The sequence below is a fragment of the Prenolepis imparis genome, unplaced genomic scaffold (genome assembly GCF_030444845.1).
Source record: "Prenolepis imparis isolate NDT839.2.m4 unplaced genomic scaffold, iyPreImpa1.0 SCAF_8, whole genome shotgun sequence".
NCBI lineage: Eukaryota > Metazoa > Arthropoda > Insecta > Hymenoptera > Formicidae > Prenolepis > Prenolepis imparis.
The window spans coordinates 8,246,598-8,272,266 of record NW_028141166.1 but is presented as its reverse complement, the minus strand read 5'-3'; the positions used below and the strand labels follow the sequence as shown (position 1 = coordinate 8,272,266).

The 25,669-nt window shown below is 37.9% G+C and overlaps 2 protein-coding genes across 4 annotated transcripts in view; one reads left to right on the top strand and one right to left on the bottom strand.

The window, feature by feature from the left end:
* Positions 1 to 78: 78 nt before the first annotated feature.
* LOC145939396 (polynucleotide 5'-hydroxyl-kinase NOL9) lies at positions 79 to 4,055 on the top strand. The gene is made up of 7 exons (XM_083043670.1): positions 79 to 220; positions 382 to 506; positions 773 to 2,406; positions 2,487 to 2,713; positions 2,829 to 2,879; positions 2,960 to 3,159; positions 3,236 to 4,055. Exons 1-7 carry the CDS (start codon positions 159 to 161, stop codon positions 3,475 to 3,477), a joined length of 2,541 nt encoding a protein of 846 aa, XP_082899796.1. The 5' UTR covers positions 79 to 158; the 3' UTR covers positions 3,478 to 4,055.
* Positions 4,056 to 4,194: 139 nt separating this feature from the next.
* Positions 4,195 to 25,669, bottom strand: part of Dnmt3 (DNA methyltransferase 3) — a 140,809-nt gene continuing 119,334 nt past the window's right edge. For 2 of the 3 annotated variants that reach the window (XM_083043664.1, XM_083043665.1), the window contains 18 exons: positions 12,754 to 14,787; positions 10,990 to 11,191; positions 8,088 to 8,176; positions 7,911 to 8,018; positions 7,728 to 7,809; positions 7,529 to 7,636; positions 7,277 to 7,435; positions 7,073 to 7,164; positions 6,884 to 6,994; positions 6,516 to 6,741; positions 6,301 to 6,428; positions 6,135 to 6,182; positions 5,996 to 6,060; positions 5,639 to 5,910; positions 5,272 to 5,508; positions 5,057 to 5,198; positions 4,753 to 4,967; positions 4,195 to 4,669 (listed from right to left, as the gene is read on the bottom strand). In XM_083043664.1, coding sequence (XP_082899790.1) covers positions 4,386 to 4,669; positions 4,753 to 4,967; positions 5,057 to 5,198; positions 5,272 to 5,508; positions 5,639 to 5,910; positions 5,996 to 6,060; positions 6,135 to 6,182; positions 6,301 to 6,428; positions 6,516 to 6,741; positions 6,884 to 6,994; positions 7,073 to 7,164; positions 7,277 to 7,435; positions 7,529 to 7,636; positions 7,728 to 7,809; positions 7,911 to 8,018; positions 8,088 to 8,176; positions 10,990 to 11,191; positions 12,754 to 14,787 — 4,602 coding nt within the window. In that variant the 3' untranslated portion in view covers positions 4,195 to 4,385. Of the gene's footprint in view, positions 4,670 to 4,752; positions 4,968 to 5,056; positions 5,199 to 5,271; positions 5,509 to 5,638; positions 5,911 to 5,995; positions 6,061 to 6,134; positions 6,183 to 6,300; positions 6,429 to 6,515; positions 6,742 to 6,883; positions 6,995 to 7,072; positions 7,165 to 7,276; positions 7,436 to 7,528; positions 7,637 to 7,727; positions 7,810 to 7,910; positions 8,019 to 8,087; positions 8,177 to 10,989; positions 11,192 to 12,753; positions 14,788 to 23,220; positions 24,609 to 25,669 lie in introns of those variants that run through there. The other variant, XM_083043666.1, reaches the window with a different exon arrangement.

Genomic DNA, 25,669 nt, shown 5'->3' with positions numbered 1-25,669 from the left:
TTAGAATAAAGAGGTTCAGAATAGAGAAGTATCTGCAAGCGCAACCTGTTCTCTATTCTACATTTGACTTGGCGATCGTAAGTGAAACGTAGATATGTGTATGAATTTGTTAGGTTAAAAAATCATAAACACAAATAGATAAATATCCTTCTTTATTAATGAAAGTTAAACATAATAAACGGATAAAGAGAAAGAAAACTAAATTGAAAAAAATTGCAACGTGAGTAAAATTATTCAAAATCACAGTAAATAAAAATACTCATTCTTTCATGTATCCATATGGTTGTATAGTATAATATACTGTTTAAGATAATATATATAACATTATTTAAAATATTGTTATTGAACATTGTTTCATTACTTTTACTTTTGATTTTATAGACAACTGACAACACGTAAGATAGAGAAACATTCTGTCGGCAAAAACAAATCTATGTTGGCTTACAAACATACCACTGTAAATTTCGATAATATGGACATTGATAATGCACAGAATATTCCTTCAGGCGAGTCAATTTGTTCTTCTGCGAATGAAGCAACCAAACCATTAATTTTTTGTAGAAAGACAAATTTAAATAGTAAAGTAACTATCAACAAATTGCATGACTTTCCATGTAAAAATAGATTTTTTTACTTATATTAATGCGTTTGTATGTGTCAGTTAAACAGAAAACTATCTAGTCAATTAATTTTACATCTAATTAATTATATCTAATTATTTTTTCTTAAGTTTACATAATTATAGTTATACATAATTTTATTTGAATTCCAGATTCCACGATTAATTCTATAAGATGGGATAGTTCTGAGGAACTAACGGATAAGGAAATGGACAATGATTGGAAGTCGGATAATTCTGAGGAAGAGACGGATGAAGATACAGACGATCAGATTCAAATTGCTCCAAAAGAGAAAAGAAATATAGATTCACCAGTTGTGATTGAAATGCATTCAAATGATGTCGTGTCACCAAATCTACCACAGATATTTAAACAAGAACAAAAGACAAGTTTAAACAAGGAAACATTTTACAATAACATCTTTAAAACAGATGCACCTTCCAACGAGGAAGCCTGCGTTATAGTCGCTAAATCTATAAATCCTAAGCATGATACTCACATGCAAATGCAGATATGCTCTGTGCCATCAAATACAGGTAAAAATAACGAAAACAAAAATACAAGGGAGAGTAAATTAGAAAATAGCATCAATAATATAAGCAGTCGTAAGAGAAATCCTAAGTGCAAAAATGTTAAGAGTAAAAAGTCAATAGATAGCAATACAGAAAAAGTGTATAGGAATTCTCATCTTCAAAATTGCACACAGTCTTCGCGGAATAAAAAGACACCAGCATTTTATTGCATAAGAAACATAGTTATAGTTATAATGAAAAGCGAGAGTAAATTAGGCTTCATCGGCAAGCTGTTGGTAAAAGTGTTATATGGCGCTGTGCAAATTTACGGGTACATATTAAATAAGTCGACCAATACCATGGAAGTGTATTCTCCGCGAGGATACAGCAATATCGCTATAGAAACCAGCAAGAAATATCCGGAAGATAACAATATCGAAAATATCTGGACAGCACTCGCTGCGGAAGGCATCACTCGAGATTCCGAGAGCAAACTGCAAGCCGACATCGATCAAGTTCAACCGGGTGAGGCCGTCCTCGTGCTGCAAAATTTCGAAAACAATCTGACGTTGTTCCTGAAAATTTACTTTTCGTACCTCAGATTGTTCCCGGACGTAAATAATTTCTGCTACTATCCTTGGACAGATCCCAAGCGAGTCGAGATAATATTGCAAGCCGAGCTGCATCTCGAGCAATCAAATAACAATTCCACCTGTAAACGATTGATCACTGATCCCTGTATCGTCGATATCGCGCAGAGGATGCTGAGTCGCTGGCGCGCGAACGAATGGTCCTGCACGCTGATCGCTGGCGGGAAAAACGTCGGCAAATCCACCAGTGTGCGCTACTTGATCAACAATCTGTTGCAAGAGTGTTCAAGGGTGATCCTGGTGGACGTGGATCCCGGTCAAGCGGAGTGTACACCGCCTGGTTGCATCTCGTACAGCTTGATCGAGCAGCCGCTAATGGGGCCAAATTTCACGCATTTGAAAATACCGGTTTATCAGCTGTTCATCGACGACGTGAACGTTGCCCGATGCGTCACCCGCTACCTGGAGGGTATCAAGATGCTGATCGAGAGATTAAAGAGGGATCCTGAACTGTGCCGTTTACCTATTGTGGTGAACACGATGGGTTTCTCGCAAAATCTAGGCTGGGATATCGCAATTTTCACGATAAAACTGATCAGGCCATCGATTATCATGCAGATTATGTCGTCGAAAAGGAAGAACAATTACGATAACGTCTTTAGCGCCGAAGTCGTAAATAAACAGGTAACATAAAATCTCTTCAGATATAATAGATGCATTTTCATATTCTTCGAATTCTTGAAAAAGGACTTTATCTTTTACAGAAATGCACATGGACGTTTTGCGACGAGAAATTTATTAATTGGGATAGGCCGTGCGAGCACGATTTGTGTATCATTCATTCTCCGGCCGAGGCGCAAATCTTTGTCACCACCGGAACGCAAACAGTTGATCAAGGACCAAATCAGTGGAACATGGAGCCGTATCAGCAACGCGAGCTCGTGCTGATGTCTTATCTCAGCGATATCGTACGCGACAACAATGATTCTTTGTAAGTACTGTTGTCTTTCATAAGGTTCTGTTTTTAACGATCACGTGTCAATGTTTAATTTTTAACGTTTCGCTATTTCAGTCAATTTTTAATTTTTTAACGTTTGTTATTTCAGTCACTACAACGCAGGACTGTCACGCAGCATCAACCAAGCAGTGCCGTATACGTCAGTATTTATATTTCATTATATATTACAATAGCGAGCGTTAAGCAGAAATATAAATCCGTCCTGCTATGTGTTTACAGAGCGCCTTTCTCTTCCCTGTGCATTATTCCTCAGCGATTGTTCGGCATACCGAAGTCGCATGCTTTGAGCATCGTAAATGGCAATATCGTAGCGCTGTGTGGTATAGATTTAACAGAGGAATCTTCGCAAGAGTCGACGAATATCTCCACTCTTCGGGTATTGACGCAAAGATCGCCCTTATGTACATGTTACGGCTTCGGTAAGTACTGCGATATCTCTGCGTAAAGTTTTCTTAACAGATATTTTGCATAATTCGTGTATAATTACATATACAGGAATAGTTCGTGGTGTCGATATGGAACAACAGCAAGTGTTCATAAACACACCATTGCCGATATCGATCATGCAGCACGTTAACTGTTTAGCGGGCTGTATTCCAGTTCCTCCGATGCTTTTACAGTTACATCCAGGCGCACCTTATGTTAGTGAAAATTCAATGTTGCCGACGAGTCGCGAACCGCGCAGAGGGTACTTTCGGATGAGATATCAAAAGAAGCGTAGTCCTAGTAAATCCTAATAATAAAATACACATACATATAAGTACACATACTGTACAATCTGCGCCTTTTAAATATTCGTTGATTTTCCATTGGAGATGAATATGGAAAGAGAGTACGTGCTTCATGTGTATAACATAGTTGCAGATATATTTTATATATATATTTTTGAGGACAATTGTAACATAAAGAAGACCATAAAAAAACAAGGAAATAAACGAGCTAATGAGAGCCAAGTGCAGAAAGCAGAGCGCGAATAAATATCTCCATAAAAAATCCTTTAGATGAATTGGTTTCCTGTTCATTGCATTCCCTCTCTTGAATTTTGTTTGACGCATGATAATATATTTGCAATGTCTTATCATTACGTCTAAAATTTCTAAGTAGGAACCGATTGGGTGATTCGTTTACTTTCTGTCTGAATCGTAGTGAAGCACATGATCGTGATCGAAGCATATGATTTTTATATCATTTATTGAAGATAGTCCGAGAAACCGAAACATTTAATTAAAGGATTTTTTATTTTTTAAAAATATTTATGCGCGTTTTATTTTTGCGCTTGGTTCTCATTAACTTGTTTTTCTCTTTGTTTTTTTATATATTAAAGCTTTTTCTTTAATTTTTATTGTTTGATAAAAAGACCAATCAATATCAAGCAATGTATAGAATTTAGTATATGTGTTTATATATATGTATATACATATACATACACATACTATATATACATATACATACATGTACAAATTTATTACACTGATCATTGACAAGTAACATAGAAAAGAGGAGATGTGTGTATACGTAAAAAATAAAATTTTTAGATATATAAAATTACTGCCTACACACCATACAAATCTCTATACCAAAGATATATGAAATAAAATGATTCGTTCCTGATTATACTGATTGTTTGCTCGCGATCAAAATTTTGCTAAAAATGTTTACCGCGATACGGAGTTAAGATATCTCCATGCAAGGCAAAACTATTGTTGCTCGTCTCATCTTCATTGCACTTAAAATAAAAACATAAAGGTCGCAATATGGCAGTAAGTGTTTGTACGCTCCAAGATTTGCCGAGCAATTTCTGCCGATTTGTAGCCGATAAATTCTTCACGTCCGTATAATGTCGCGGAAAACCAAAGATCTCTTCAAGCTCGGTGATCCACAGTCTATCACTTTCGCCCTTCATCATAATTGGTTTTGCTTCCGCTTTTCCTAGAATAGAAAGAAGAAGAATCTTGACGAATCTTTTCCGATAGAAAAATTTTTCAACAAAGAATGAGCGCGACATGTTTTACCTTGTAACAGGGAGCCCGTTCTGCATGTAACCGTGCGTAGTTTCTTGCAAAGAGCCTTACGATTTAAATTCGGCGTAAGCTTATCTTGAACGTCCTGTTGATTTTGAAACAACGGCATATACGGATTAAAGGGGAAATTATGCCAGTAAAGTCGCAGTCTGTGCTGAGGCGAGAAATCTGCTGCGTCTATGACGTCGGGTTCCTGCCCCAAATTCCTGCAATTAACGCAACAAGTTGATTTCGCGTGATATAATGTTACCCGCTGCCGCGCCGCGTCGTTGAAGAAGCGATTCACAAAACTCACTTGTTAATTTCTAATCTGTACTCGCTCGGCATCGAAGCAACATTCTCGTACAGCCAGAACAGGTGGCGATTTTTGTTGGCTTTCCTCATCAGTTTTTTAATTCGACAATACTCGAAAAAGAGAATGCCCGTTCCTCTGGCATCTACGATCGTAAAAGTAGATCAGAATCATTATCGCAAATGACTATCGTTTATAACGTAGCATTTGACAAGTACCGTGAAGACCTAATCGCGCCGGATTAACCAGACTCAAATCATTGCAGGGTGATCCGCCTATTAACAAATCGATCGGTGCAATTTCTTGAATCTTCTCCTTCGTTATGTCTCTCACATCTCCTAAGTAAGTGATTCGATCGCCAAAGTGAGCGGAGCTAATCGTTAAGGCATTCTTATCAATTTCACTCGCGTAATAAACGTCCACGACGATCCCCAAATTTAGAAGCACCAGAAAACCTATTAAATATTATGATATAACGTACGAATTATCTTTTTCGAAAGCGTAAACTTTACAACGTGAAATCAGTTACAACGATATAAAGATTAATTTAACAAAGAATAAATAATATAATAAATTTTGTCTTACCAGTACTCAAACCATCGAAAAGTGACAGCACACGTATGGGTCTCTTTTCCTTCTTATAACTTGCAAGATTTACGTCATCGGACGCGAGATTAGAGGCTGTGCGGAACATTCTGGAAAATTTATCTTTCCAATCCAATCGCGGACGCAATAACATATTCGCAAGTTGTTTAGATTCATCTCTGCAGAGAAAACATTTCCATGGATCTTCCAACAGCATATCCTCGTACGATTTTGGGCATATCAGGAATTTCAAGCAGGCAGTGCAATAGACACTGAAATCAATAACGCATTAAACAAATAAATATATTCCGTGATAACGAATTAAGTTAAAACTTCTCAAACGCGAGGGAAACCAACCGTGGACAATCATCTGAATCACAAATAAGAACAGTTCCGGTGGTGGCGCAAACTGTGCAATAAAACTGAAATCAAACGTGAAAATGCGTCATTAATATTTCAACTTTTAAATATCGTCGCGGAACTGCCGAATACTTACGCACTTGCCATCGTTCCCATGCACAAACATACATGGTTTGAACGCATACTGAAATAAAACAACTCTTGTTATTCCGATGAAAAATACATTTGATTGAAATAAACATTATTTTTGTATGATTATTGCGGAAAATGTATGAAAGTGTGATGTCTCTTTTGTCTCATACCGAACATTCTTTACATAAAGATCCTATAAAGAACGGATGTTCCTCCATTCCATCTTTAGGGAACCTCAAACATTTCAAACATAATTTTTCCATCGCGCATTCTCCTGATATTACGCGACGTAGAGCACCTGCGGTTAAAATATGAATAAAAAGTTTAGTATTAGAGAACGCCAGTCTATAATATACACATATATGCATTGCGTAATCTAACTCACCACTCGTTTTTATATCACTCTTGCGTTCAGCATCTACATCCGGCTTGGATTTAAATTCGTTGATCTTTTTTACTATCTCGTCGGAATATTTATCATATATCTTGTTAGAGTCTGAAACTTGCAATTGGTTATATGGTACGTGAATATTATTCATACTCGAAAAATATTCAAAGACATTATCTAAAGTCCAGTTATCCGTAGGGCATCCTAAACGCGAACAATAATCCTAAAAAGTCAGATTCAATTGTCGTAGGAGAAACTTTTGGAAATTTTTGGAAGAGAATTTATTTCATATACATATCACGTTCAAATAAATTACTTATGTAATTATTTATTATTTTAGATAAATAATTTCATGTATTTTTTACCTTTGCAGCTTGAAGCACACCTTCGAGATAGGTCTGCTTAACTGTATTTTGAATATAGTCGCGCATTTTTTCCAGTCCTTTGTGAAATTTCAAAAATTCTAGATGACGCACCTATTAAATGCAAGGTATAAATTAATCTACCTTACATAGAAAAAAAAGGAATTTCTCATATATAAAATTTCTTATCACCTCCGAAACTTTGTAATCGCCGTACCACATAATCCATTGACAACCAAAACTCGGATCTTTCAAACAACAGTCGCGATAATCAATAATCATCGCTGTAAAAACAAGAAAAACTCTTTGTATTTATAAAAGAGACTAAGAAAATTTTTACAAAAAAAATAAATTTTAAAAAATTTAAAAACTAGAACAAATGCGCTCAAGGTATACCAGGCCACCAACAATGTCCAGCGATTTTTGCCCAGGCTATTACACCAGGATTTTGGTTTTGCAAAGGTAAACGCTCATCGTCGATTTGTTTCCAACTTGTATTTATATCTTTGTTTTTTTCAACAACCTGTTTCTTCGTCGGTGATGTCTCTGGTGAGCCTATGTGAAATCAGAGTGTAAAAAATTAACTCTTTAAATATATTACACACATCGATATTATAATTTAAATCATAAAAGTAGAAGAAAACATACTTCTCTGACTTGATATAAATTTCTCAGTAGTTTTGGCGTTCTTTTCTCTCAAAACATTCAATCTTTCTTGTACATTTTTCGGGTATGGATAAAATATTAGGTCATCCACTGTTAAACCAAATATATTATAATTTATTATCTATGTTGTATATGTGTATATGTGTGAAATTATTATAAAAAAGATTTTTTTTTTACTTACAGCTCTCGCATCCAGTTATATTCCGTCGTATCCAATAATAATAAGGCTTTGTCAGAGTACAGTCGAAACGTTGGCGAAGCATCTAAAATAATTGTAACACGGCACATCGCATTTTTGGAAGTGTAATTCCTTATGTAAATTCTTATTGTCTTTTTAATTTTATTCTCGAAGATAGTAAAGAACCTGTATAGTCGCGTCAATGGCACGCGTACGAATATTTTTACGAGGCGGTTGCGTCAATCGATGCTCCAAGTTCCTCGAGAACGGTTGAATTTGCGTTTTTTCCTTGAGCTAAAATCACGTTAGTGATCATTGTTTTTTCATACAGATTTCTATAGTTGGAACAATCCGCTAATTTACCAATGATATTTGCGATTCTCCGATCCAATAGACCCACAACTTGCCGGAAATAGGAGCCATTCCTACATGCTCGGCATCGACGATCAGAGCTATAACATATTATATGTTTCGACTTTAAAAATATTTCTCTTTGAGAGAGCAAAAGATACCCGAAATAGTAAATACAAAAATCAAGACAGGATTTTTACAATTTTATGTGTCACATTTTAATATATATATATATATATATATATATATATATATATATATAATATATATAATATATATTAAAATTGTAAAAATCCTGTCTTGATTTTTGTATTTAATATTTCGGGTGTTTTTTGCTCTCTCAAAGAGAAATATTATATATAATATATATGTATATATATTTGTTCATTTTGTTTAATCTCTCTCTCTCTCTCTCTCTCTCTCTCTCTCTCTCTCTCTCTCTCTCTCTCTCTCTCTCTCTCTCTCTCTCTCTAACCGAATATAATTACGCGCACAAAGCGAAGTTGTATATTACTCTTTGATAATAAAATCTTAAAAATTACAACGCATGCATAAAAATTATTATTGCAATCAATGCATAAAAAAATATATTAATTATACAATGCATAAAAATTCAATGTTTAAATCTTTAATATAAAATGCGAACAAAAAAATAGAATTTTCTACAAGAATCTTTTGATTAAAACACCTATATTTCATTAGAATCAAGCGTCTCCATGCGTCCATCACGTTACACAGCTCGCGAGACTGATCATCAATCTCGCGATCGAGATATCTCGCACGAGACTCAGTCTCGCGCGAGACGCGCAGCGTGACGGACATATGAGACGCGCTAATCTAATGGAAGGATAGAAGGAGAGAAATGTTTTCGTCGGCTCCGCTTCGTTCTTGGCTGTGAAGTTGGGTTTCGTCGTCAGTTGGCGACACCGCTGCGCAGTTTTGCGGTCGGTGGTGGGGATCAGTCTTGAGTGAAACGTGCAGCATAGTGGACGTATGGGATGCACGCACCTAATGGAAAGGATAGAAAGAGAGAGATGCTTTCGCCGGGCCCGGCTCACTCTTGCCTGTGAAGTTAGGTTTAGTCATCAGGTGGCGACACCGCCGCTCAGAGTCTTGCGGTCAGTCAGTCAGTCTCGCGAGTCTCGCGCAACGCGTGTAGTGTGGTGGACCTGTACAGATGCATGAATCTAACGGAAGCGCAGGTATTTTGAAGAAAATTTTATTTTTTTGTTCTCTGTAAGATTTAAATGTTGAATTGTTATGTACTACATAATTAATTCATGTTTTATGCATTGATTGCAATAATAATTTTTATGCATGCGTTGCAATTTCTAAGATTTCATTATCAAGGAATAATATGCAACTTCACTTCGCGCGCGTAATTATATTAGGTTAGGGTTAGATTAAACGAAATGAGAAAATAACAAATATATATATATATATATATAGAAAGAGAGATATATGTACATATACTTTACTTTTTAAATATTTTTTTTATGTATTACATGATACTAAAATAGAGAAATAGAAGAAATAGATACTAGAAATAGAATTTTGTCGCGAATTATAGATCAAATGAAAAAAGAAAGCTTTATATAACAATTTCCTCAATATGGTATCGTTAATTTCCAAACATCACATAGCGAGCTGTAAATCGTGAGTTCTATTAAGCATAATTAATTAATGTTTTATGCATTGATTGCAATAATAATTTTTATGTTGCAATTTCTAAGATTTCATTATCAAGGAATAATATGCATACTTCACTTCGCGCGCGTAATTATATTAGGTTAGGGTTAGATTAAACGAAATGAGAAAATAAAAAATATATATATATATATATAGAAAGAGAGATATATGTATATATACTTTACTTTTTAAATATTTTTTTTATGTATTACATGATACTAAAATAGAGAAATAGAAGAAATAGATACTAGAAATAGAATTTTGTCGCGAATTATAGATCAAATGAAAAAAGAAAGCTTTATATAACAATTTCCTCAATATGGTATCGTTAATTTCCAAACATCACATAGCGAGCTGTAAATCGTGAGTTCTATTAAGCATAATTAATTAATGTTTTATGCATTGATTGCAATAATAATTTTTATGTTGCAATTTCTAAGATTTCATTATCAAGGAATAATATGTATACAACTTCACTTCGCGTGCGTAATTATATTAGGTTAGGGTTAGATTAAACGAAATGAGAAAATAAAAAAAATATATATATAGAAAGAGAGATATATGTATATATACTTTACTTTTTAAATATTTTTTTTATGTATTACATGATACTAAAATAGAGAAATAGAAGAAATAGATACTAGAAATAGAATTTTGTCGCGAATTATAGATCAAATGAAAAAAGAAAGCTTTATATAACAATTTCCTCAATATGGTATCGTTAATTTCCAAATATCACATAGCGAGCTGTAAATCGTGAGTTCTATTAAGCATAATTAATTAATGTTTTATGCATTGATTGCAATAATAATTTTTATGCATGCGTTGCAATTTCTAAGATTTCATTATCAAGGAATAATATGCATACAACTTCACTTCGCGCGCGTAATTATATTAGGTTAGGATTAGATTAAACGAAATGAGAAAATAAAACAATATATATATATATATATATATATATAGAAAGAGATATATGTATATATACTTTACTTTTTAAATATTTTTGTTATGTATTACATGATACTAAAATAAAAATAGAAGAAATAGATACTAGAAATAGAATTCTGTCGCGAATTATAGATCATATGAAAAAAGAAAGCTTTCTATAACAATTTCCTCAATATGGTATCGTTAATTTCCAAACATCACATAGCGAGCTATAAATCGTGAGTGCTATTAAGCATATAATATATATCGCTGTAATTATTATCCTCGGTATATTTACCTGGCCACCATCCTGAGCAGTATCCCCATATTAGTTTGCCGGCATGACTCTCCTTAGTAGTCTTTACCAAAGCTCTTGTTATTCTTCGTGGAACATATTCCTTTTTATCACTATCATATTCCAAATCGGTGCCCTTGTTATCCGGATTTCTTCGTATTAATCGTATCATGCCATTGACTTTTTTGTTTCTCGTAGCTCGAACCTATCATGTTATTTATACATTTATTTCGATCGCATTTCATTTTTATATTTACACTAGAATAACACAAGCGCGCGCTACGCGCGCGCCATTCCTCGGTTTTATTTAAAAAAGAATGATATTTTTATATAAAGTTTGTTTATATAAAGTTTGTTTAAACTTGATTATTTTGTGACAGAAATTAGCTGATTAAAGCATTAATTTGCTAATTAAATTTTAAAATAAAAATACATTATAAAATTTAAAATAGTAATATAGGAAATTGTAAATAATATGTTATAATTCTTTAAACTCGATTAAAATTTTTGACAGTTATCAGCTGATTTCTGTCAAAAAGTATTAATCGCAGATAAAGCATTATAACATATTTTTTACAACATATTACTATTTTAATATTTTTAAATATTATTATGTTAAAATTTAATTAGCAAATTAACGTTTTATTAATATTTTTTTACATATATCAGCTGATTAAAGATTAAAACGTTAATTTGTGCTAGTTAAAGTTCAAAATAATATTATGTTATAAAATTTAAAATAATAAAATGTTTTAACTAAAATGTTATAGTACTTTATACTTAATTAATATTTGTTGACAATTATCAGCTGATTTCTGTATCATTCTTTTTAATTTCAAATAAAATCGAGGAATGGTACAAATGTTGTTCTAGTGCCTTTCTAAAAAAAGCCATGTTAAGTAGATTCTCGCAAGTATTGTTGCCTCTTTTTCGCGATGTTGATTAGCTGCCTTTATTTGCGTTTTGTGTTATATTTATTGTATCGAGAGACTGTCATCCCGATGGTTAATAGTTTGACAGTTTGTCCAAAATAAAATTAAATAAAATAATATGTTCTAAATAATATGTTTTAACACTTTAAATTCAATTAATATTTTGGATAGTTATCAGCTGATTTCTGTCAAAAAATATTAATCGCGGACAAATAAGTATATATTTAAAGTATATATTATAAGTATGTAACATTATTTATAACATATTATTATAATTAAAATAATAATATGTTGTAAATAATATAATATGTTATAATATATACTTATAATATACACTTTGTCCGCGATTAATATTTTTTGACAGAAATCAGCTGATAACTGTCAAAAATATTAATCGAATTTATAAAGTATTATAACATGTTATTTGAAACATATTATTATTTTATTTAATTTTATTTTGCACAAACTGTTAAACTGCTAACTCTCGCGATGACAGCTGCTCGATGCTATAAATATAACGCACAATGCGAATCGATACAACCAATCGCGGAAAAGCGACAGCAATGTCAGTAATATGCCTTTTTTAGAAAGGGATTATGTTAATCTACTGTGACTTGCAAAATTAATCGAGTATTATTTAGAAAATTTTAAAGAGTATCGTTTAGAAAAATATATTTACTATATACTTCATAGAAATATATTATTATAAATACGTAATTTTTTATATATATTTATTATTTTCGTATTAAAAAGAGTATTATGGAATTTTTAAAACATGTGATCAACTTTTGCATATAACTATATAATAATTATAAAATATTAGAATATTGCTCACCTTGACATTGTCGTTTTCATTCTTGACGAAACTGCGACCCACCGATCTCCAAGACCTGTTCCTGCCCTTTTTCTTGTACGTGATTATACTCTTTGTTTTATCGTGTTGATTTACAAATTTCGCGTCCTCTTCATCCGAACACGAATCGTGAAGAGAAGTGTCCCTACTAATCGCCGCAGCAGCATCCGTTGTTTCGCAATATTTGTAACACGTGCTTTCCAATATCTCGTGCTCGTCGTCGTAATATTTTTCACCCTTCGCCAAATCGTCGCTAAGAATCTTCCGTGCCAGTAGTAGCGCGCTATCACATTCGTTATCGCATTCTTCGGTGAAGGATATCGATCGGCGCCAAGATGAGTGGATCATCTCGACGCCGCTATCGTTGTCCTCCGATCTCCAGCTCTCGTCCATGTTTATTTTCAGAGAGAATGTCGCTACCGGAGAATCGAAGTCGATGCATTCGTGGAAGACACTACGATAAGCCGTTTCCGTTCTGTCGACAAATTTGCAGTCGATCGTATGTCTGTTTAATCGTTTCTTGCGACGCCTGCGTTTCGCGCTAATGTTAATATACGATTCTGTCAAATCGTTCGATCGTTTCGATTCCTGGGACGATATTTCGCCGTTGTTAAGCTCGCCGTTGTCCTCCAATCCGATCCAATCGTATTCCATGGAAATATCCCGACGATTAAGATCCTTATCGCCCGGCTCCAAGTCCGGATTATCGGCGGAAATCGCGAAATCCCAAATATTTTCGACGTCCTTCGCAATTTCCGCGCTACGTATGTGCGCCTGAATATCCCGCATAATCGCGGTGGCCGTGCTCTTTAAATTCCTCTTACACGCGCAGGCGGCATTCGTAAAATTGTAAGAATGTCGCCGTGCATTACAATCACAACGTTCGGGTACAATTTTTGTGGTATCACGCGTGTCAACAGCGAAGCCGCCTCTCGCGTCTGATTTGCATTCCGGGGAGTTTTCTTCCGAATCGCGAGAAATTCGCGACAAGTTGTAATCACTATTCGTTACGGAATTTCTAGATTTTTTTTTCCGTCGCGACAGTTTGCTTTTTCTCTTTTTTGCAGTCTCGAAATGATACTCGCTGCTTAAACGACGATTCTTCTTTCTCGACGATCTCCTCCCGACCATGCTATCCAAAGTGTTTCCATTCTTAACGGATGTACGCGTATTAATTTCGCGCGGAACGTCTTTTGTTAATTTCGTGCTTTGCGCGATGGGAACAAACCAATTCGACGTCACGTCAAAATCGTCGTCCTCGATATTATTATCGTCTATACGCAGTACGTTTGAAAAGTAATCGGGATATTCCGACAATTCCGCTCGATTTTGCGACTCTTTCTTTTGACAACTCGGCGTGTAGAATCTGGAATATCCTGCACCGGAATAATCAATCTGAGCGATCTCGCTCGAGCTCGTCTCCGACATCGCTCCTTCGTCGTCGTCGACCGATCCGTAACTTCCGGACAAACGCTCGCGATTTTCATCACGATCAGACCACCGAGCGTGAAGTTGCGTCAACGAAAAGTTGTTCCTCGATAATCCCGTCGAGTCACCGCTTGATACCCCGAGACTTTCACGTCGGGATTCTCGCTCGATCGAAAGATTCGTCGTCGCGTCGTCATTGATATCCCTATCTACGTTTCGTTTCCTTTGCCTCATCGACCATCTTCTCCTCTTGCTTCGTTTTCGGACGGACTTTCTCGAAGTGATTCGCGTAATTCGCGCCGGGTCGATGAACGGCCAGGTACTACCAAAGATACTCGCGGACGTACGATCGGATACGACATCCTCGAGATCGGAGGATTTCCCCTCCGCGTTCTTCGTAATACGCAGAAAATCCAATTCCAAGTAACTCGCGATGGTGACATCCTTCAGAGATGATTCCTGGAGGAGACCCAGATCTATGGCACAAACTATGGACCAAACGCTCACTATTTTATGTGACCTCGACGACCTCCTTTGGATGCGATTCGATATTCTTCTCTTGATATTTTTCTTGGACTCTTGATTTTTCTGGAATTTGCGAACAAAAATCGTGACATAAAAAAAAAGATTCGATTTATTTTCATATCTGTAATGTTTGTATTTTCATATCTGTAATTTTGAGAGATATTAAGAACCTTTCAAACTCTTCTCTCTCGATATTAAAAAGAGTAGATAATTATAAAGTTATGATGTCAAACAGTATCGTAAATATTGCAAGTGTACATGTTAATTAACGCGTCAAAATATTCCAATGTTGTTTCGAATATAATTACTTTATATATATATATAATATATAATTATTTATATTATCTTCACAAAATATATACATTATTTGTTCGATATTCATAATTATGTGTGCGTGATCATTATATATGTCATCTTTAAAATTATCGAAAATGAATCTTATCTCGAAATGAAAAAATCTCGTGTCGTTCGTGGCGTAATTAAAAATGATTGAATGATTGTCGCGAGAATATGCAGGACGCGCAGAATTGCATCAGCGAGGCAGCACCGGAAGCGAGAGACACGCGGACGGAGAGACTCTCCATAATCCGGGGTGTTTGCTTATTTCGTAATTACGAGAGTAAAGTGTATAAAGAAAATGTATTGGATCGCGCCGCATCCGTGAGCAGATTTCCCACGGGTGAACGTAACTCGCAACATTGACAGAGCCCGTCCCGTAACATGGAAAGTTTCGCGTCGTGTGTGTATGTATGTATACGACCATATACACGTATATATATATATATATATATATATATATGTTCGCGCGCAAAAATCTTGCCTCAAAGAAAAACAAATTAAAGTCGCGGGGCGGCTTGATATAAATTAAATCTAAATTAATCCCTCCTTCCTTTTCGTTCTGCCAACCCCTCTCGCGAGTTGTCGCCGCGTGGTAAACACACGGTTTTCATATTACCGCGCCATGTGTCGAAGAGTAGTCTCTCGAAAGAGAGTACTTTTGGCGACGAGTAGATATGCTCTTGATCGCGACGTAATATTGCGCACATGGCACACACAAACACACATATACGCATGCAGTACATTTATATATATATCCTCGCTCATAGAGCTTCACGCACTGTCGTACATATGTACTTGTAGCGTGTGCGTATTCCTCTCTTCCTCTCGTAATACTTCCCGGAAGTCTACGAGGACCTGAATTAAGTATAAAGTCATAAGAAATGTAGATGCGCTACAAAATGAATGTCCGCTGCAAAGCCGGCGTGATGCCCGTCGTCTCATTCGTCGACGGTGCATTTTAGCGCATTTATCGCATTAATCGTCACGATGCAGCGACGTGAGTAACGCGAAAATGCACGTGAGACTTAATATCTTTTATCCCTTTAAGTAAAAGATTAAGCGCGACTTAAATGCTTAATTCTATCTATGAAGCTCGGTTCGTAAAAAAAGATTCAGTTGCAAATATTTTTGCAGTTATGAGCTTTTCTGGATTTTTTCTTTTCCTTTTTCTTTTTTCTTTTTTTTTTTTACTAAGAAAGAGTCGACTCTAAATTTTTAAAAGAATCTGACGTAAATATTTGATGCGTTAAAAGTGGGAAATTATACATATACGACCTGTACGCAATTCTACGTCTATATCACCGCCAAGTCGAGATAAAAAGTCTCTTACATTGATAGAGATAAGAGAAGAAACCAAACAATTTACGTAAGGCATGCATATGAATGTTTCAATATCGACGACGGCGTGTGTGCGTTCCCCTTGAAACCGCCTTTTACTCCACCCTATCATTCTACGGTAATTGCAGCGTGTCCGCGCTCTCCAACATCTTATTTCAAATAAAAATCGATGAAATAAAATATAAGCGAGCCTGGGAAAATTATTTCTGTCTCGCAGTTGTTGCTGAATCACACAACAATTACGTATTATCGCTAATAAAAGGCGAATTACCCCATGAACGAGAAGATCCGCGTCGGCGACTGCAAATTATTTTCGGCGGCGCGATCAAAAATCCTCGACAAGGATACGCGAGTCGCATCCGCGAATCACCCTTTAAATAGCGATTGGTCTCGCCTTGGGGAAGAGACGCATAGAAGAAAGAGAAACAAGAGAGGACACGTGCCACACGTGACACTTCTAAACGTTCTAGAGACCAGGTTCGTATTGCCAACGCACGGTCGACCTGTTGAATCCGGGAGTTCGTCATTAGCAATTTTACGCAAACAAAATTAGTAAGCTGTTTGTCATCCGATTGCGTGTTATTTAACATAGTTGCATTAATTTCGGAACGGTGCGTCGGATAATACAAATTACGTGATCTAGCCTTTAACCGGTTTGACAGACCACAAAAAATCATATAAATATGTATGTTAGAGATTCCATATCCATTTTTATTTCTGTGTATATATGTATATATATATATATATATATATATATATATATGTATTTCGTATATTTGGTCCGATATCTGCAATTATTTTCTATACTCGTAATCGCAAAAATTATTTGCTCCTTCATTATATATATTTAAAAGTTATCATGGTATTTATTGTTTTATCACTATTTGATATCCCTTTCTGAAAAGGCATGTTATTGACATTGTCGTTACTTTTCCGCGATGCTGATTGGCTGTCTCGATTCGCGTTGTGCATTATATTTATAACATCGAGCAGCTGTTATTGCGAGGGTAAGCAGTTTGACAGTTTGTCCAAAATGAAATTAAATAAAATAATATTATGTTTCAAATAATATGTTATAATACTTTAAACTCGATTAATATTTTTGAAAGTTATCAGCTGATTTCTGTCAAAAAATATTAATCGCGGATAAAGCATTATAACATATTATATTACTTACAAAATATTATTATTTTAATTATATAATATGTTATAAATAATATATGTTATAATATATACTTTGTCCGCGATTAATATTTTTTGACAGAAATCAGCTGATAACTGTCAAAAATATTAATCGAATTTATAGTATTAAAACATTATTATTTTATTTAATTTTATTTTGGACAAACTGGCAAACTATTAACCGCGATGACAATCTCTCGATGGTATGAATATAACGCAAAACGCAAATGGAGACAGCTAATCAACATCGCGAAAAGGAGGCAACAATACTTGCGAGAATCTACTTAACATGGCTTTTTTTTAGAAAAGCACTAGAACAACATAAGCGTGCTACTCCTCGATTTTATGTTAAAAGGAATGATGTAGAAATCAGCTGATAACTGTCAAAAATTTATTATTATTATATTAATCAAGTTTAAACAAACTTTATATAAAAATATCATTCTTTTTTATATAAAATCGAGGAATTGCGCTACGCGCGCTTATGTTGGTCTAGTATTTATAAAAAACAGAATATCCTGTCTTCCAAATTTCGAATAACATTATCCCCCTTTGCTAAATCTTTCATTCTTTTATAGTAATTAAATATTTACGAATATAAGTCAGATATTAATGCGTTCGCCAATACCTACAATTGTTTTTTCTATTAATTGAGTTACATTCGCAATTGCAATATCTTCTAAAAAAAAGGAAAAAATTCAAGAATCATCAAATTGACCTAATCGGCTTCCGGATTCCCAGAATTTCTTGGCCCTTGCGGTGGAAACAGCTGTAGGGGCGATTAATGAATCGAGGTTGGCTGACGACGGCACAATCGAGATTCGAATCGCCCTTTAAATAGTCTCGCGAAGGGGGGTTGGAGAGCACGCGAAAAATAAAAAAAATCTAACTCTCGGAGAGGGTAGAGACGGACGCGATGCGTGTATGCGTGTACACGCACACACACGATTCACATGGCGCCTCCAAAGGCACTTCTCGAGGTCGTTTCGCTTCGCCGGGGTCGACCTGATGAATGGAAACGTCGGTATTATTGTGTTTACACGCGGGACACACGGGTGCCTCTCTCGCCACACTTGGCGTGGAAACATTCCATTCATAAAGCGTTCCGCGCGTTCCTCTCACCGCCACACATACACCGCGATCCGCACATACGCGCGTGCGTTTATACACACACACACACACACACACACAAACAGAGAAGGGTGCACGACCCCTCTGCCTGCCGCGCGGGGGTTGACACCAGTGACGTATTCTGAATTTCGTTGCCGCGGCGAGGGGTTACCTCGGCCCGCCCCGAGATAACGTCGCGCGGAGATTCTCTCTCTCGGCTCGTAATAATACCCACCCTCGAAAATAATTCCTCACTCCATTACGCGAGGAAACGGAGAGAGATTCTCGCGCGCAGGGATTTCGGTCTCCTTCCACGCTCGTGTCTGCTAATGACGGGGTAAGTTTGATGATCGAGGTTTCGCGAATTTTCGTCGTCTACTGTCGCGAGATCCAAGTTTCTCGTCCGAACACGTGTCCTGGATTCCTTAACTATTTAATCTCTTAAATATTGAACCTGCCTTTTGCCGAATATACGAGCGAAAAGAATGACGCAAAGAACATTTCAAGTTCTCCATTTATACTTCGACACATTCAATCATATTTTCCATCCCTTTTATTAATTTTTTTCTACGACGTCTAATAAATGTCATTATTCGATACTCTTAACTACTCCCTTCTCATTTGTTTTGGTATATTTTCGATCGTAATATATTTCCAAATATTTGTTGCACAAAATGTTTGCAGAATTATTACTTAACCAGGCTCAAGAGCACATACAGATATATGTACGAAACGCGAGATGGAAGGGTGTGAAATTCTGACGGGGATGAGGAAGGCAAGCGCGACACCCTCCCACATTACTCGTAACACATCGCGGTAATTTATAACGACAGGTGTTCTCGCGGCCTGCCTTCCCCACCTGCCCTCTCACCAACTTCTACCGAGAAAGGGCGTCAACCATAACGCCGCCAGCTCTCGCTGTCGGTGGCAGCAAAAGAATGCTCTTTTTCGCCGCGTGCCTCTCAAGGTCTTTAAACTGAATGGTCACGCGCGATCCCGCGTCGCTTTTTCGCTTTTTTTCCGACGTGTATCGATGCGCGGTATCAAAGGCGATCGCGATGCAATTCGCATTCCAATCCAATCGGTCGTCGCCGAACGCGACGCAGGATTGTTTCCCGTGAATTTTCATAAATTTGAATATTCATTCAAAGTATATAATGTCGGAAATGTATTCATCAAATATATATATATATAATTGCAATATTTATATAGAATGTAATTTGAATAAAATTTACAATATTATGTATTTTAAATTTCAATGGGGAGAAATGTAGATTTTCTTTCAATGTTTTAGATATTAATGGAATGCAATTCGAGTGTTTAAGCAACTCAGTGCTTCAAATATTCATTGAGTGTAATCCGAGTAGATTCTAACAGAGAATTCTATTATGTTATATATATTATATAACATATTTACATTTAATATATTTCTGAAATATAAAATTTGATTACTCGAGAGAACCCAGTGTGTTTATTCTTATAATAGAAATGTAATTTCGATCTTTATTAAGAATTTATCAGACGCGAAATTTTTTTAGAGATTCGCGAGAGAAATAGTTTACATAAAATCCTATATAATATATCTCTTTAACTGAAAGCCAATTAAAGCACGTCGCGTATAACGTTCGTAATATCAGCTGAAGATGATTCGCGGTGCAAAGCTACATTTCGCTGTGCCACGATTCTCTCGTGTTTACATCGTGCCAGCTGATATGAATGGACTAGTAGCGGCAGCGACGGCGGCGTACGTATTTGTGCATTCGGTCTCATGACGACTTTCCGTATAAATTGAAACTTCTCGAGGGTGCCTCGCAGAGAGTCGAGAGAGCGGGGGAGAACGTCGAGGAGGAGGAAACGAGACGGAAATCGCGAATGCGGAACGAGGAAAGATGAGAGACCGGATGAGAGAGAAGGTACGCGATACAAGAGATAGAGAGTGAGAAGAGGGTGAGGCAGATCAGAGAAGGGTAGAAAGCCGCGAAGCTGGGTCAGTTCCGTTTAGTAGGAGCCAAGCTGCAATTCCGTTTGGATCTGTCGTAGCCTCCTTCGCGCGTCATTTGCGAGATCATTTAAATGGACGTTTCAGAAAAAAATGCTGATAAAATTGAAACCCTTCCAAATAAGCAAGATTTATGTTTAAAAGAAGGGATGATACTGTCGAATGTATATCTTAATGAATTAGATGCAGATCCTCTGTGATTTTCTAAGACGAGACAGACCCTTATGAGATATTAAAATCGAATAGTACGAATATTATTGTGAAGAGAATGACGTTTCATCATCATAAGTTTAATTATTTCGTGACACTTCTTCATTAGTGTGCTCTAATGAAAGCGCATAGAACGCGGTAGAACGCATTTGTTTCAATTAATAATGCATTTTGGCGACGACTACATACAAATATTTTTCTTCAGCTATGTGTCAAATATATTATTCTAACACTCTTGCTTAATTAAGAGAATTTCGATATTAATCCGCGAATAGAAAAATTCCTCGTGTCAATTTCGTTCGATTAAAAAAAATAAACAATTTCCAGCACACACAACAATTTTCGTTAGAATATACTTCCATTATCTTAGACTCTTCGGGTACAACTTGTTCGCTGCATATCCGCGAAAATGCAATATTGCACGTCATCCGGTTTCGAATCATCGCGCGATCCACGGGGTGATCTATGTGAAGGAATGAATCGTAGAAACCCCCTCGGTGTACGTGCTTTTTCTCCTTGCAATCGAGGAAAATCCTACATGACCGGAAGAGAAAAATGCGGGTGGATGCGAGGGGGAGAGACGGGGGAGGTGTCAGGAACGTGGGTGACTGGCAGGCGGTGCACACGAGAGCAATCTGCACTACCACAATCATGGGGATCCCGACCGCGTCGCGTCCCGGCTCTCGTTTCCGTTTCGAGAGAAAACGCACGTTCGCGGTTCGCGCTCTTGGTCAGTGGTGTGCTCGGAAGAGACGGTTCACATTCCGTCTTTTTTCTCGCCGCGAATTAAGGTGGCTGGGTGGTTTTTTAATCCGAGAGAGCGCTAACGTTATCAGGAATGCAACATGATGACGACTTCGAATCGAGAGTCATTTTTCGCCGCGCAAATCATCGTGTCTTAAACTAAGACTTGATAATAAATTAGGTGATTTTATAAAATAATGATGTTAATGGACCGTCGATCGCGAATCGAGTTATTATACATTAAGACTTTAAAGATTTAACAGGTACTTTTAACTATCTGAATATGCAAAATAAAGCTTTTTCACAATAAAAGGTATATACTTTCGCCTTCCGATCCGTTAAATTCTTTATTTCGCGTTGTTGTTTGTTTTTTAGCCTTTTATTTATCACACATTCGGGGCTGCGCCAGGAGCGATAAAGGCGATAATACACTTGAGATGTCTTTTTAAAGTCAACATCTCGAACCTCCTGCGTCCCATTTCACTCCTTGTGCTTGGATATATACGCGGTGTTCCTAGTCAATCAAACTAAAAATCGCTTGAAATAAATAATTGGAGAATGATTGGAGATGCAATTTTTTAAATGGAAAAATTATACCAAAAAATTAATCATATACTAAATATGTACTATTATCATATATATTCATATTATAATGCAACATATATTAATCTGATAATTAAATGATTAAGCGATGTGTATTCAAGATAAACGATAGGCGATTATCGCGACGATATCCTGATTAATTTCAACTTGCTAAATTTTGCCAAACGTAGTACTTTCTACCTGCTCGCATAGTTAAAAGGAGCTGCGATTGGTCAGGGATGTACCCTATATGTAACAGAGTATCCTTATATATATATGTGTATATATACACACACATACACAATATATATGTATATATATAATATATATATATATATATATTATATATATATATATATATATGCATCCGGGCGCGTACAGTATACGCACCGTCCTATGTACACGTGCGATTTACCCCCAGGAGATTCATACATAGTTTTGTACGTATACATAAGCGAGAGAGAGGCGTTTGTTGAACCGTGCAAATCTTCTGCTCGGTGCTCCAACACGAACAAGGTATGTTCGCGCGCGCAAAATCCTCTTTCTCTCTCATTCCCTCCCTCTCTTTCTCTCTTCCTATGCATCTCGTTGCATGCTGCTCTTCGTCTCTTGCCCATTAACGAACCTACGTAACCTCTCGGGCTAGCTCGGCCCAACAGCGTATTTTCCTGTCTTCCTTTCACATGCGCACGTATATGGACAAACACATCCCTCTCTCTCTCTTTTTCTCTATCTCTCTCTCACACATGCGCGCGCGCACACCACACACACACACACACACTCCTCTCTCTTTCTCTTTTCGACCTAACGACGGGACTTATGTGCGTCTTAGGTACGCACAGTCGCACATGCCCACGAGTTATCCTCATCTCCCTTTCTCTTCACAACGAGTTCTTCCCCCCTTCTGTCTCTCTTTCTCTCTCTTTCCGACCGCCTCATCTGTTAAGCATGTGCGCACACGGACACATTTTTCTCTCTCTTCGTTCTCTCACCATCTCCGTTTAACCAAAACGTGCTTATAGCACGTTTCACGCTTGTCGTCTCTCTCCCTTTCATCTTTTCTCATCTCGCTCCCTCTTCCTTCAACTTGCCCGAGTACTATCGGACACGCTCGGAGAATCTCACTCATACATACACATGCTCATGTGTATACCTCCCAACCATCCCCGCCAACCCTTCTCTCGACCTTATCTCCGTCCTTGGCCGTCGTGCGTGCACGCATACCGCCTATCTCCGTCGATCGCCAGTGTATACACGCGAGCTTACCCTCTCTTTGTCGCGGGCAACACGGATACCGCGCGCGCGCGAGAGATGTGGCAAGAGGGGCAGGAAGAGTGGTGGACGAGAGGGTGAGAAAAGGGGGAGAGAAAGAGAGAGCAAGAGAGAGAGGGTGCAAAAGAAAGAGAGAGAAGGGAAAGACGAGGGAGGCAGAGGAGAGAGGGCTCCGATTCGCCTGACGCACCATGGGCTTTTCTTGTATTCTATTGATTTTTCCAAAAGTTCGTGGTGGGAGTCTCTCTGGCAGAGTCTGTAGTGCGCGAGCTTGACGGCCCGGTGAATGTATGTGTGTGTGTTCAGACGTGTACATGTGTGCGTGAGAGAGCTTCGATGGTATATCGCGCTGTCCTCGTTCCACCGATATAATCCCTCTTACTCTCGCGCCAGTCTTATCCCTCTTCACCGTTCAACCCCCCTGGATTTTCTCTCTCTTTCTCTCTCTCGTTTGCGAGGGAGCAACGATCCTCGTCGACGATTCGCCTCGTCCCTCTCAAACGCGTACTCTTTCTATACACAGCTGGTTGATCTCTCTCGATCCCTTTCTCTTCTCCCACGCATGAACATCTCCCTCTCTTCCACCCTAACCGTTATATCCCTCTCACTCTTGCCATCCCTTCATCCTGTCGTTCCCTTCTCTCGTGGCAACCTGGCAGCGCGCACACGCACACATACATGCACACACGGATGAGTTCGCTTCGGGCAGGAGCGTGTCAAGAGGTTTTGGCTTTGACACCTTTGAAAGGGAGGAACGAGCGCGCAGATACTCGCCGCGGCTTCCAGAAGACCGTTCTAGAAATCTGTCGGCGAAATTTAGCGCAAAATTTACCGAGAGAATCCTTTCGTAAGGCACGTGAGAATTCTCGTGTCGCTGGTTGCAAAGTAATCGAACAGTCATGCGGTTAACAAAGATAACAGAACGGTGACTAATACCTTCGAAGCGCACTACGTGGTATTTCAAGCATCGTATCTATCTATTCTGGGAAAGAAAACTGTTGCGTCGTACAAGATATATACAAAATCACGATAGTAGGCTTTGTTCAGATATTACAAAAAAGATACAAAGAAAAACGTGTACAAGTGAATATATTATTTTGGCCAAAGAGAGCAGAATTCCCGAAAAAAGTCAACAAACCTCGCCGAAACGCGATGTTCTCTGTTTAGCTAAACTTTTTACACTTTCCGTGCTTGAAGCAAAACAGGTATATGCACGCGTCAGATCGCGGAGAGACGAAGGGGATGAACGGCGGCGGGAAAACGCGTGAAAAACTCCACGGCAACCGCAAAGAACCCGGGAACTCCACGGCAACCGTTTTTGTTTACGACGCACCAGGGTGAAAGCGGAGAGGGCGAACAACACCACGCGCAGAACCACGTCGTTCCACGGCAAGACGTCGTACATCAAAAATATCACGAGGCGTTATGTAAAAAAGCCGCTCCGACGCGACGTAAAAAAGAGCGCGGAGCGGACACACGCGTGTACGTCTCTCCTCGTTGCATCTTTCTCTTTGCGTATCCTCTATGTACAGCCCTGGTTTTCCACCCACCCGTTCACCGGCAGGGTCACCGCATGCACCCACACCCTGTCATGTACATGCACACACATACACACATAGGGTTCCTCTCTCTCTCCCGCAACACATCCTCGTGGTCGGATTGCACACAACACATACGCATTCGCACACACATACTCATACCAACACGTACATTTTTACATGGACGTATATACGCATCAGGTATACACGCTCACGCACACGCACGCGCGATGGCGAGCGGCGCAACACTATGGCGGGCGACGTTCGTGCATCCAGGCAGAGAGCGGAATATAGGCGTACCGGTGTCGGGCAGGGCGAAGAGCGGCGGACACGACGGCGACGATGACTGGGATCGATAATTCGAATCGATTAATAATAAGACCGAGCGAAAAGGGTGGCGAGGGTGGAAAAGAGGAGGCGCGGGAAAAGCGCACCCCGCGCGCGCGAGAGATCGATCGCGTGACCGCGAGAGCTGGACCGCCCGATATATTTTCGTGTGGCCTTTCTTCTTTCTTTTTTTTCCCTTTTTTCTTTTTTGGCCTCCCCGTTTGCCAACCGCGTGCGCGAGCGCGCGAAAGAGAGTACGTACACCGGGTTTATTTTGGGTTACACGAGGGTACCCGCGCCGTGT

What these genes read in the sequence shown, in the direction of transcription:
- LOC145939396 (XM_083043670.1), top strand. Translation starts at nt 159, where the DNA reads ATGAAAGTTAAACATAATAAACGGATAAAGAGAAAGAAAACTAAATTG. An exon ending in AAATTGAAAAAAATTGCAAC is followed by an intron (nt 221 to 381) that starts GTGAGTAAAATT and finishes TTGATTTTATAG; the next exon opens with ACAACTGACAACACGTAAGA. An exon ending in CCGAAGTCGTAAATAAACAG is followed by an intron (nt 2,407 to 2,486) that starts GTAACATAAAAT and finishes TATCTTTTACAG; the next exon opens with AAATGCACATGGACGTTTTG.